This window comes from Syngnathus acus, chromosome 3 (assembly GCF_901709675.1).
Source record: "Syngnathus acus chromosome 3, fSynAcu1.2, whole genome shotgun sequence".
In the NCBI taxonomy this organism is placed as follows: Eukaryota; Metazoa; Chordata; class Actinopteri; order Syngnathiformes; family Syngnathidae; genus Syngnathus; species Syngnathus acus.
In genome coordinates, this window is record NC_051089.1 from 8,107,863 (window position 1) to 8,120,387 (window position 12,525).

At 39.0% G+C, this 12,525-nt stretch overlaps 1 protein-coding gene across 2 annotated transcripts in view; it reads left to right on the top strand.

The window, feature by feature from the left end:
• Positions 1-12,525, top strand: part of LOC119120299 (CUB and sushi domain-containing protein 1-like) — a 282,068-nt gene that overhangs the window by 208,348 nt on the left and 61,195 nt on the right. For both annotated transcript variants that reach the window (XM_037247067.1, XM_037247068.1), the window contains exons 27-31: positions 950-1,141; positions 3,703-3,829; positions 4,016-4,227; positions 6,327-6,518; positions 9,421-9,559. In XM_037247067.1, coding sequence (XP_037102962.1) covers positions 950-1,141; positions 3,703-3,829; positions 4,016-4,227; positions 6,327-6,518; positions 9,421-9,559 — 862 coding nt within the window. The remainder of the gene's footprint in view (positions 1-949; positions 1,142-3,702; positions 3,830-4,015; positions 4,228-6,326; positions 6,519-9,420; positions 9,560-12,525) is intronic.

Genomic DNA, 12,525 nt, shown 5'->3' on the forward strand with positions numbered 1-12,525 from the left:
GATACTTTGCAGAACTATCTGCCAAATGCTCAACAGAAGAAAATGTAATGCAACTATACAATGATCCAGGAGACTAAAGTAAAATGGCTTAAACTGAATAAAAAAAAAAAACACCTTCTAAAGTTGCTGAGTCATGATCCTGACTCCCACAAGTTGAGCAGCTGTGGTGGTATCACCTCAGGAGAGCAATTCAAACTAGACATCGGAAGAATATTGCTGAACTGGAACAGTTTTGAAATCCAAAGCTCCTCTTGACCCTGGTGGAGGGCTGCTATACGACTACGGGAAATACTTGGTTAAAATGTAATTGTTGCTAAAGGAGGATCAACCACTATTTAAAATCAAACATACGTTTGTCTATTTGTTGTGAATTTGATGAAGATCAACTCACATTTCATAACAAAGCTCACATTTTATGACAATTATTTATTTGAAACTAATTTGTACTCTCCCAAACATTAGGAAGTAGGGGATTAGTTACTGGCTGAACTTGCTTGGTTAAGTTAATTCCTCTGACTGTTAGGGGGGAAAGAAATCATGGCATGTACTACAAATCCCTTGAGAATAGTATTTCACACTCAGCAAAATAGCAATTTCTTCCACTTCTGACAGGCGAAGAGTCTCACTGTCAGATTTCCAAGCAATTTCTGCTGATAGTTGAACCCAAAGTGCAGGAGTAGCAGTCACAAGCTATCAAAAAAATATGTTAATTCTTAAAACACAGCCATGTCTTCAAAGAGTTTGAGAGATACTGCGTTTTGATACTGCTGGATGACCCCCCACCCCCATAAAAAGTATAATCATCAATGGGGGAAAGCAGTTGGTCAAAGTGAGTGACAGATAGACTGACTACAGATGAGCAATTCCTCTCAAAGTACATGTTGTCGTCGTTCTTGAAAAAACTACAGTTTGTCGTTTAACCAATTTTCTTAATATTGTTGTATTCTAGGTTTTGACCTGGTACGGTGTGAAGAACCCGGTGTCCCTAGCTATGGGTTCAAGATCCAGGATGATGGACATTTTGCCAACACATTTGTCCTTTACTCCTGCAACCCTGGCTACAGTCTCCATGGAAGCAGCACACTGACCTGTCTAAGTGGGGACAGACGCGTCTGGGACAAATCACTTCCGTCCTGTATAGGTTTGTATGCCATCAAAGAAATCAGTAAAAAAATCTATGATCTAGCTAATTTTTGCAATTGTGTACTTAGTTCAAATTTTATAATTATAGTATTTTTAATAATTATAACTAGTTTAGTTCCAAATGTGAACTGAACATTGAACCAGTTTGCACAAAAAATGAACTTTCCCAACACCGGATCATTGTCGCCATCTTTCCCATGTGAGTCAATGAGTAACTCTAAACAATAGTCGTTTGGAGTAGCTGTAGTGTCGCTCCTGGAAAGCAAACTTCTGTCCTTTCAAGCCCAAGGCAACCATGAGCCAAAAGAGACTTTTACTACTAAAGGGTACCAAAGCATCCAAGCACTGTCACAGTGAATTGGTATTTGTTCTGCTGTCAAGTGGCCGCAGGGCTGCTGCTTTTATGTAGAATGCTGCCCAGTGAGGCCAAGACCAAATATCAGGCACTGACCCAAGTCAGTGGCACGCGTCTGATATTATTCTGTCCTTTGACCGCATATGCCCACTATCCATACTCATGTATGGACTGCCACTTTTTTTCATCCTGATGTATACCCATGTAAATCCTACATGTCCTAGCTCCGACACAAACCTCCCTGACTGCTGGAGTGATGCCTAACACTTAGACACTACCTTCACCGCAAGAGCGCTTGGCATTCAAAACTTGGAACAACCGCCTCACCAAGCTTGCCTTGCCGAGTCCCAGTTGTTGGAAGGAAGCAGGGACACACTTCACGCATGTTATCCATCATTTCTTGCCAGATGTTTAAGCCTGAAGCAGTGCAAGCATTGGAACGCAATGCAGAAGTAACCGAGTCGGACACCAGTGCGCCCACCAGCTTTGACGAAGCTGAGACACAAAGCGCTTCTTTTTTTCCCTTTACTACCCCTTGAGACTGCAAAAATCAATTTTCAACATGCCTCCTAAGCACCGTGCTCCCAGGGCCCCATCATTACTAGTCATGTGATCTTAACCGGTGGATCCAAAAGTGCTGGCACAGGATTGATCTCCGATCATTCAGATACTACATATCATACGTTTAATTCACATCTTACATTGTCCAAGATGTGTAAAAGTTAAAAACTTCAGTGTTGCTTATGCCATTGGCAGTAGAACTCACAGCCCCAAATTCTCTAAACTAGAACATTTTGTTGTCTGCTGGAAGTGTTATTTCTGAGCAGATCACTTCATCCCTCAGGTCAAACATAATTTGATTGGTATCTAGAAGCCCATTGAGAAATACAGCATCCCCTTTAGTCCAACTTGATAAAGTCAGCTTGTAAAATATTCAGTTTTACTTGACTTTAAATTGTGACTTTGCATATTCAACAAACGAGAGCCTGTAAGCATTCTTACATTGTAGGGACCGTGTGGGCTCTCTGAACATTTTAATTTCGAACTCCCAAATGCCGAGCCAAACATTGTCTGTCTCAAACCAGCTTCCACATTTGAGCTCTCAGGGGCAGGACACGATTTGGTTGCTAATGGCAACGACAAGGAATAGAAGAATATACACTTGTGGACCTAATACGTGTGTTTTTGCCGGTGTGCACTGTCCCTGTGTTTCTTCACAGTCCAACATTAATTTGCAGCTGCTTTGTTGTCGTCTTATTTCAGGTAAGCCTGCAACCAGGAGAATACTTGCTGGCAACCCCCTGGGCTAAATACCTTTGCATCTGCCTCCTTTGTTATCCTTTTGGGCCATTTATCACTTTGCCTTTACGGTTGCCTCACTCCCTGTCTGTCTGGCTCAATAAAATGTTTGCATTTACTATCGTGTAGATGAGGCGGTTTTGCCGAGACCCATCTTTCCCAAACTGAGTCAAAGAGAAGTTGTCTTCACCATTCTCCTTTTGGAAATCGGTTAACTCTTGAATATGACTTAAAATTTAGAGACATTAAGCTTTTTTCTAATCACAGGAGATCTGCTGCAATGGCTCTTCTAATAACATTCGGTCCTTTTCTTTCTATTACCTTGGACAACTCAGTACCAGGAAAAACACACAAACAAATTCCGGTTATCGCTTGGCGTTTGAGCATTAATTTATTCATGGTTACTTAGCAAGCATATATTCCAAGCAAGTCATTCACCAACCTTGAACGTGTAGAGCAGAAGCTTTGGCATTTCAAGGTTAAAGTCAAGCATGTCCATAGCATTTATTTATTTCAACCGTCATACCTCATGCTAATTTAATGACAATTAGAGAAGAAGCATCTTATTGAGCTAAGCAGCTGAATATGGCTTTAAAAATCAAACCACTACCATTTTTGCAACTAGTAATCGGATAGGCACAATAATTAAAATCAGCGTTAAAAGTATGAAAGCTTTGAAAGGTTTATTGTCATTATACAGGATAATATTTGTTCACAACATTTCAAACATCTTGAGGTATTCGAATGAGATTGCATCTGCTAATTTTGTCACCAAATAAAAGTTTTTTTTTTCTGACGGTTTCTTTTATACAACAAACTGAGAGCCAAAGAGCATATGAGCTATACATCGTACAGTAAATGATGAAAACAGTGTTTGACAATGTCACTGTCTTGTGTCCTTGCAGCGGAGTGTGGAGGTCACATAACTGGAGCAGTGTCTGGACGAATTCTGTCTCCAGGATACCCTGCCCCGTACGACAACAATCTCCACTGTACCTGGACTATAGAAGCGGATACTGGCAAGACTATCAGGTAAATTCTTACGAATCATAAATGTAAGAATAAATTAACCACTGTGATTATTGAATACATTATGTAACTTCCATGGATATTTTTCTCTTTTAGAATAGCTGCTGCAACAGATCCTAAATGAACAGAAATTAAGCAAAACATTCCGTTTTTATTTGTCTTAAAATGATTCCTTTATTTCTCCGTCAGCCTCCATTTCATCGTCTTTGACACTGAGATTGGCCATGACATCCTGAGAGTTTGGGATGGGCCGTCTGGATCATCGGATGGAGGCATCCTTTTAAAAGAATGGTCCGGTCCAGCCTTGCCTGAAGATATCCATTCAACCTTCAACATACTCACACTTCAATTTGATTCCGACTACTTTATCAGCAAGCAAGGATTCTCCATTCAGTTTTCCAGTAAGTTTGCTTGTCTTTTTCTATTAATGTTAAATAATTGCATCATAAGTTTAGACCAAGGTCTCGCTATGTCTCCACCTGTCCTCAGGTGAACTCTCGACTCAAAAAATTTAGAATGAGATTGTCTGTAGAGCTGGTTGAGGGATTTTTCTGCATGCTTTATTTCTTCGTGAGGGACAAAATAAAGACAGCTTAAGTAAAACGTGGTGAAATGGCTGCGGCAATATTTTTTATTTCTTGATCGCTCCATATTCTCATCGTCCACCATGTTAGCATGTGCCAACCCACGGGGGATGCTGTGGTGACAGGCTGTCAAAATGTTCAAATCATAGCTTTTTTTCAAATGTGTGATAGCAATGACATGCCTATCTAGGATATGTGAAGAATTGAATGGCTGCTTTGGCACTGACGGTGCCGGGATGCTGCTGCAAAGCTCAGTCGATAAGCTGCAGTGCTCCCAGCAGTGCAGTCTCTAGAATTGAAGTAAAGTGTAGTAAACTAGCGTTCAGGTGGTCTGGTTCGATACAATATTATCAGACCGATCTGTATAATACATTAAATAGCACCCAGACAAAATTGTGGCCGTGCGAAGATACGTTTTCACCGAACCATAAAATCATTTTCGGGTTTGCTCTGATATCCTGGTCCATGTCTGGGGATTATGAATTTAATATTTCTCAAATGGTATAAACGTAAATGATCATTCCTCTTTGTAATATAACTATTTTAATCTTTGTATTGATTGGATCTTTGGATCGTCAAGTTTTTTTCTGCGCGTGTATAAGGGCTGATGATGAGCAGCAGCAATGTCGACAAAAATCTGTACATTAGAATATATTTCAAGTAACTGTTATTTCCGATTAATATTTATATGCAGCACCACGTGCGTCTATGCTTCTCTCAGGCACATTTGGTTTTTAAATCCTCCTCATTTTGAAAGTAAATATTGACACCAACATGCTAATCAAAGAATGGTTATTTGTTCCATTAGTATGTTAATTCATTTTATTCCCCTATGTTCATTTACCATTAGGTAAAGGTGATATTTAATAACATACTGAATAATAATTGCATAATTAAATCTTTCCTGTTAATGTCAGAAATGCTATCTTGATGGAATTCTATAGTTATAAATGAGTGCATTGTATTTTAGAATGATACTATTAAGATGAGTTTTTATTATAACATCTACAAACAATTATTTTTAAATTCATGGTTCATGTCAATGTATTCCCTCTGTGCATTTACTTAAAAAATTGTTGTCTCAATCTGAACACGTTTTAAGGAAAGACCTGACAAAGGCCGCAGTTTTGTTATTCATGTAAAGTGTTTATTATATACCGTAATTTTCGGACTATAAGTCGCGGTTTTTTTTCATAGTTTGGGTGGGGGGGCGACTTATACTCAGGAGCGATTTATATACATATATATGGTTTTTTTTCACTTTTTTGGGCATTTTATGGCTGGTGCGACTTATACTCCGGTGCGACTTATAGTCCGAAAATTACGGTACTTTATTTCAAAATACTGATATTCCAGCCCTTTTTTGTGGTGTGGTGCATTTTAAGTTAAGGAACACTGAAAGTATGCATTAGCTGCCTGCATTATCTGCAGCAGATTATTATTATTTCCCCAAGTTGATGGATCTCTTCAACCTTACACACATCTGGTAACTGTCAAAAGTACTGCTTCCTTTGCAGAACCTCAAAAGTAGAGAAAAATAGGTTTTAAAGCAAAATAAAACATGGCACTGTGATTCAGAGTGCCAACATGTTGGATTTTTGACAACACTGCTAGAATGTTAATTTGTAGAAATTTAGATGACCCCCCCCATATCCACCACCAAAAAAAGGGCATAATCACTTGTCGCAGTTTGGAATGGCTCTGCAGCTCGCAGCGAATTCTAAACAGGGTTTATATTGCCACAAAACACTGACATGGCAGATGATAGTCTATACACAATATGCGGCCTTTCTGTTGTTGACAGTTCGGCCTTTTTGGACTCAGCTCGTAATGGACTATTGTGTGTCTCTAAATTGTGTTTTTTGTTCTCAGACATACATAATATTGTTGTGTTTGCTTTGTCTCACTTTGTCAAGCCACAACAGCGACAACCTGTAATGACCCTGGCATCCCGGTAAATGGCTCTCGATACGGAGACAGTAAGGAGCCCGGTGACAGTATGACGTTCCAGTGTGACCCTGGCTATCAACTCCAAGGACCTGACACCATCACATGTGTCCGCATGGATAACAGATTCTACTGGCAGCCGGATCCTCCAACATGTGTTGGTAGGTGTGCATTACTTTGCTAATCACAGCTTTATTTCACATGTGGCCATCTATGATTTTTTTATATATATATATATATATATATATATATATATATATATATATATATATACACTATATATATATATATAAGACGACCATCGAAGCCATTCACGGCCTGATGTCTCAAGTCATTAAGGACAAACTCTTCAATCAATATATATATATATATATATATATATTTATTTATTTATTTATTTTCCATATGAAATCGTTTAACAACAGGTATCCAGACTGACAAAATATGCTCATGTTCTTGCCGTCTGAGGGCGGATTCCAGTCAGGAGGTGCGACACTCACTAGAAATAACTCATCAGCAGCTCCACCACACAACCCTGCAGATTTGTTACAGATGCTCTCTTTTATAGATCTCATCCAGTTTTATGCTCAAGTGTCCAAGGTGATGTTTGTTTACTGAAATACGGGCTGTTGAAGCTGAGAGGCTGTGGGAAGATAAATTTTTCATTTTCTCACACAATTAGGTAGTTTATGTGCTGCCTCTGCTCCACGTTAATCATTTTTCACCGGCCATGTGTCCTGGCACTTTGATCACTTATTAAAAAGAATGTCAAACACAAATATTTGACTTTTGCACCACTGTCAAGTCTCGCACGACACCTACATAAGTTTACACTTGCTGCGTCATATGTTGGCTTCTAATTAATAGGACGGGTGATTATGGCACCCTCTGTAAATCTCTGGATTAGAATATTCTTACCACCCTTTCCTTCACCTCATGTCACCTTGAAGACACATCATCATGACTGTTCCGGAATTGTCTGAGTCAGACGGAATCCCGAGTTGGCTTGTAGCTTGAGTAATTATTGGATGACAGAGTCCTTGTAAGGCGGATGAATACTTCAGCACAAATGATGCCTCTTTGAAAACTCCTCCAGCAGCCGCATAAGCTGTTTTGTATTGCTGCTTCTCATCGAAACAATACTGATGATTGCTGTATGTTTCAGAAGTTAACACAATGTGCCACCCAGCTTATATGTCACTCCGGGCAAAACTTTGCAAGTGTGGTGGAAGAATGTCAGGTCACAATATCCTGTTAGTAACAGTAAAGGGAACTAACGTCAATGTTTCTGATTAGCTCATTTCTAATATAATCCAACGTAATCACTCCTAAAGAGAATCTAAACATCTTCATCCTCGCCACCTTTAACTCTGCTTCATGTTGGCTCTTTAGTACACAAAGCCGTAAAGCATTATGGCTGGCCTCAACTAATAAATGCTCCCCTTCATCCTTCCAGAGTCGCTTCTATCACATAACATGACACTTTATTACACCCGCTCCAACCTGCTTGTATCCATTTCTTCACCTTCTAGCCACACTCACCATTGCTCTGAACTGTTGACCCTAACTATTTCAAGTTCTCCATCCTCAATAACGCTTCTCCCTGGAGCCCCACATACCTCCCAATCATGAACATATGTATATTCAGTGCTGGGGTAATCTTAATTTCTCATCTTTTCTAGCAAATGCCTTTGTAAATGTTCCTCCACCTGCTCCCTCCTTTCACTGCAGATCACAACGTCATCTACAAACATCATGGTCCATAGGGATTCCAGTTTAAGCTTGACTGTCAGCCTGTCCATTACTGAAGGGGCTTAGAGTTGATGCCTGATGCAATCCTACTTCCACCTTGGAGTCCTCTGTCACACCTATAGCACACGTCACCACTATTATGCTACCCCAATACATTTCTTACCGATCCTGACTTCCTCATGCAGTACCACAAATCCTTCCTGGGTAGCCTTTCATAGGCTTTCTCTCAGAATACAAAGACATATTGCTGCTCCTTCTGACCTTCACACTACTTTTCCATCAACACCCTCAAGTCAAACAATGCATTTGTGATACTTATCCTCGGCTCACTACAAAGTTTTTTCCCTGAGTCCATTCTCTACTTCTCTTTCCCATCGTTTTATCGTGCGGCTCATCAACATTATTCCTCTATAGATCCCCCAGCTCTGCACATCACCCCATTCTTAAATATTGGCACACGTACACATTTCCTCCATTCCCCAGCCATCTTCTCATCCTCTAGAGTTCTATTGAACAGCCTGTTGGAAAATCCACAGCCATCTCTTCGAGATGCTTCCATCCCTCCACAGGATTCAACTACCTTTCAATTTGTCATCCTCGTTAATGCCTTATAAGTTTCCCTCAACTAGTACTGCAACTTCCGAGTTCATAATTGCGTTCCTTCTTTCTTCTTTCCCAAATTCATCAACTCCTCAAAGGCATCTCACTTGATTGTGGCCGGTTGGTCTGCAAACCCACAACTCAGCAATGGAAACACGGATTTTGTTCTGCCACTGCCACCTTTTCCTATGACTTAAATCCCCTTCTGTCTTCTCCGTGTTTCTAAATATTATGCATCTCCCAGGAGTTGCATTGTACGGGTTATTTAGACAAGTGTATGTCTTTGTGTGAGTAATCTACTCAACAATTAAGGCCTTTATTTACCTTCCGCTGCATCGTTGCTAATGTGTGCACACCCACCTGCCTTCCTGGTGCAGAATATTACTCCTGTTGAAGAATAGCAAGACCACCAGGAGTGATTTTACTGCTTAGTACCCCCAACCTTAATCTGTTTCCGAATTCCAGCCCTATCACTCTCCCTTGCTCTTTTACTCTAGCAATTTGTGAAGGCAATATTAGTGGTCCAGTAGGTGTTATTCTCTCTCATCTCCAACCTTTGCCACACCTCTCATCAGTAGCTGACCCCCTTCTCCTCTGCCTACATTTGGCGGGCTGAGGGGGTCACGGATGCTCTGTCAAGGGGTGATACTCCTTCCAGAAGATTTAATGATGTGTGATCATCATCGCTCTATTTTTGGGTTTTTTCCCTAGCAACCTGTGGTGGTAATGTCAGTGGTCCTTCTGGAGTGATCCTGTCTCCTAACTACCCCCAGCCTTACCCTGCCGGGAAAGAGTGTGATTGGCGAATCCGAGTCAACCCAGACTTTGTCATCGCTCTCATCTTCAAAAGGTACTGGCCCAGAATATTCGTGACCGCCGTGGCTTTTAATAAAAGTGTAACTGTCATGAAAGATCTCGGCCTGCAAGTGGAATTCTGTGTCTGCAGAAACACCTCCGCTGGTACTTCTAACGTGTTTTTAATCATGAAATATTTAGATCTAAATAGCATCGCACATCCTTTTGGCTCTGATTTTTGGTTTCGTTCAGGCAGGGATCTCTGCAATGACTTGTTTAGCTGCAGCATCATAATAATAGGTCTGATCAACCAATGTTTGTTAAAAATAAGCAGTCATGCCTAAAGATTTAATGGGCCCACTAAATGCCAATATGCAGCACTTAATTTGAGTTATAAGATCTCAACAATCTGTCTGGAAGAAGCATCATGACTGCAGATGGCTTTTGTTGTGTAAATGAAATACATAATTTTCAAGTGTTATATAAATCTATCAAAATTGAGTGTGTTGGCCGTGCTGAAAAGAAAAGTATTTGTACTGTGCAACAGAATGAACACAAAGGTCTCTCCTGTCCTTGTTTTGGATGAAAGAGAATAATTGCATAGATTGTCTTGTCCAAATGGCTGTCTGAGCCCCGGCAAAACAGGTTTTAATTTCTAACGAATACGTTCACATATATTTTTTTCAAAATTTATTTAGGACACCATCATGTTTGAACCTGATTTCAAGCAATTGACGATGAAATAACAAAAAAATATCATGCATCTTTTAGTGAGTTACTGAACTTAACGTGAAGCTAATGGGGCACATTAAAAATTCTACTTCATAGTTTGCCAAATATTTTTGTTTGTTTCTTATATGACCAAGAGACACAAATTAGGTACTTCATAAAGCAATTAGACAATAAAAAATGTATTGTATATGTTTGGCTTTTTTATCATAAGTGGTCCCCTAATTGTTTTTGCTCTTTTGTTAATAAACCAGTATACAGGGCAGTGTCTGTATTTTCAATTGTAATGAAAGCTGTTTTTGATCAAATGACTCTCCTGAGAATAACTGGTTCAGAAGATGACTGAATGAATGAAATGAAATGTCTTCAAATAATATGTAATTTGCTCTCTCATTAAAATAAAGTACTCCAATTGGGACAAGCAATGTGAGAATAATCACCCTTTAATGGTTACTAGGCATCATTTTCCATATCAAATAAGATCATAGCCAAACAATATAATGTGTTGTATGCAGTAGGCATATAGGGCACTCATAAACCAGATTTTAAGCCCAGAAAATTCTAGTATATTTAATATGAATCATATCATGTTCATAATAATGATTTACAGCACAGGTATTCTAAGTATACATTTTTATTATAATCTTTATCTTTCTATTACACCATTTTGACTGTACACTACAATACTGTATTTCCAAAGTTCATGCAATTTCCAAAGGCAACCATCCAAATAACATAAGGGTGATAATTAATTAGTTCCAGTCTTAAACTGTCACCATCATAAAATGTAGATTAACTCTCTATGTTTTATTTAATTCCAAGCAATAGAGGGAATGGGTGGACATTCCAAAACGCCACACAAGTTTAAAGCAAAGTGAAAAAAACTGCGCAACTCTGGGTCACCAACACAATTCTGCTCGCCAAGCCAAATGAGTCTCAGCACGGTCCACAATCATGCAATCATGGGGAATATTATTTATAACATTTCCATTCATTATAAAATAAAAGAAAGAAATGTTCCAACTGATTATGGTACTTTGACTTGGTGTCGCAAGAGTACATACTCTACAAATCTTCTTTCTGCTAATTAAATTAGCATATATAATGATTACGGTGGCCTTTAAGACTTGAATGCAATGCCGAGATTATAATTGATCTCTAGTGAATGTTAGAGCCCTGTCTGCATTGTCATTTCATGACATTTATACTTAGAATGTAGCTCTACAGAAAAATGTATTTGCAAGGATCACTTTCATGCTTTGTCAGTGCAGAGGAGCTTATGTGGTGTTAAGCTCTTGCTAAATCAGATATAAATACAGGCCTTAGCATTCAAGGAGCTTAGTATGTTAACCTTACAAATGAGCACATTGGCTGATTATAGGCAGCATTATCCCATAATAGATAATGCTACCAGAAAGTGTGCAAGACTGAAGAAGAAAATGTAAATATTTTACCAAGAACACTGTGACTAATTAGAGGATCACCAAATTATATACCTGATATTAACCTGCATTTTGTTATTATTAACTCATCTATTATTATTCTCACTTATCTGAATAACTTGACTTAAAATCTTAATTTTGTATAATTCTGCTAACAACTCAGTAAATGTAATCTTGGGAGATGCAGCATAAAAAAAATGAAGAATTGACATTGGGATTTACTTTAACATCCTTCTGATCCTCCTTTGCGCTCACAGGTGTCACACGAATACACCAACACACGACTTCCATCTTAACTAGACAGGTGGAGAATTAAAACAAGGATAAACGTGGACTTCAATAGAAATCAGAAGGATTGTCGTGTGTTTAACTGGCAGCTGGACGCTAAGACTAACATAATTGCTGTCAGGGTGAACAATTTGATATGCGTGTGTGTGCATTATTTTTACACTTTATACAAACATTGGTGAATTGGGCGCTAGTGGTATCACAGAAACATTTTATGCAGAGCAACTGCCAACTTGGGATAAAGAATCATGCATAACTTTACTCAAATCCACGCTTCTGTGTTGGATTTTCTTTCAGCTAACTTGCACAAATTTTTCCATTCATTTACCCAAGAAAAAAAAAAAATGCCAAAACGCCTTACCTGATTTTGGCTAAAAGTTTATTATACTGTTGCTAATTGGGATGAAAAGTGGTGGATCATTTTCAGAGATATTCTATAAAAAGGAATAACGAATGTATGGCAATATATACAATGTAGTAACTCAATGGCCGTTTCTGATAACATGAAATGTACATTACTGATGTTTGGAAAGAGATTTTTTACCCGATAGAGAGGTAAAGG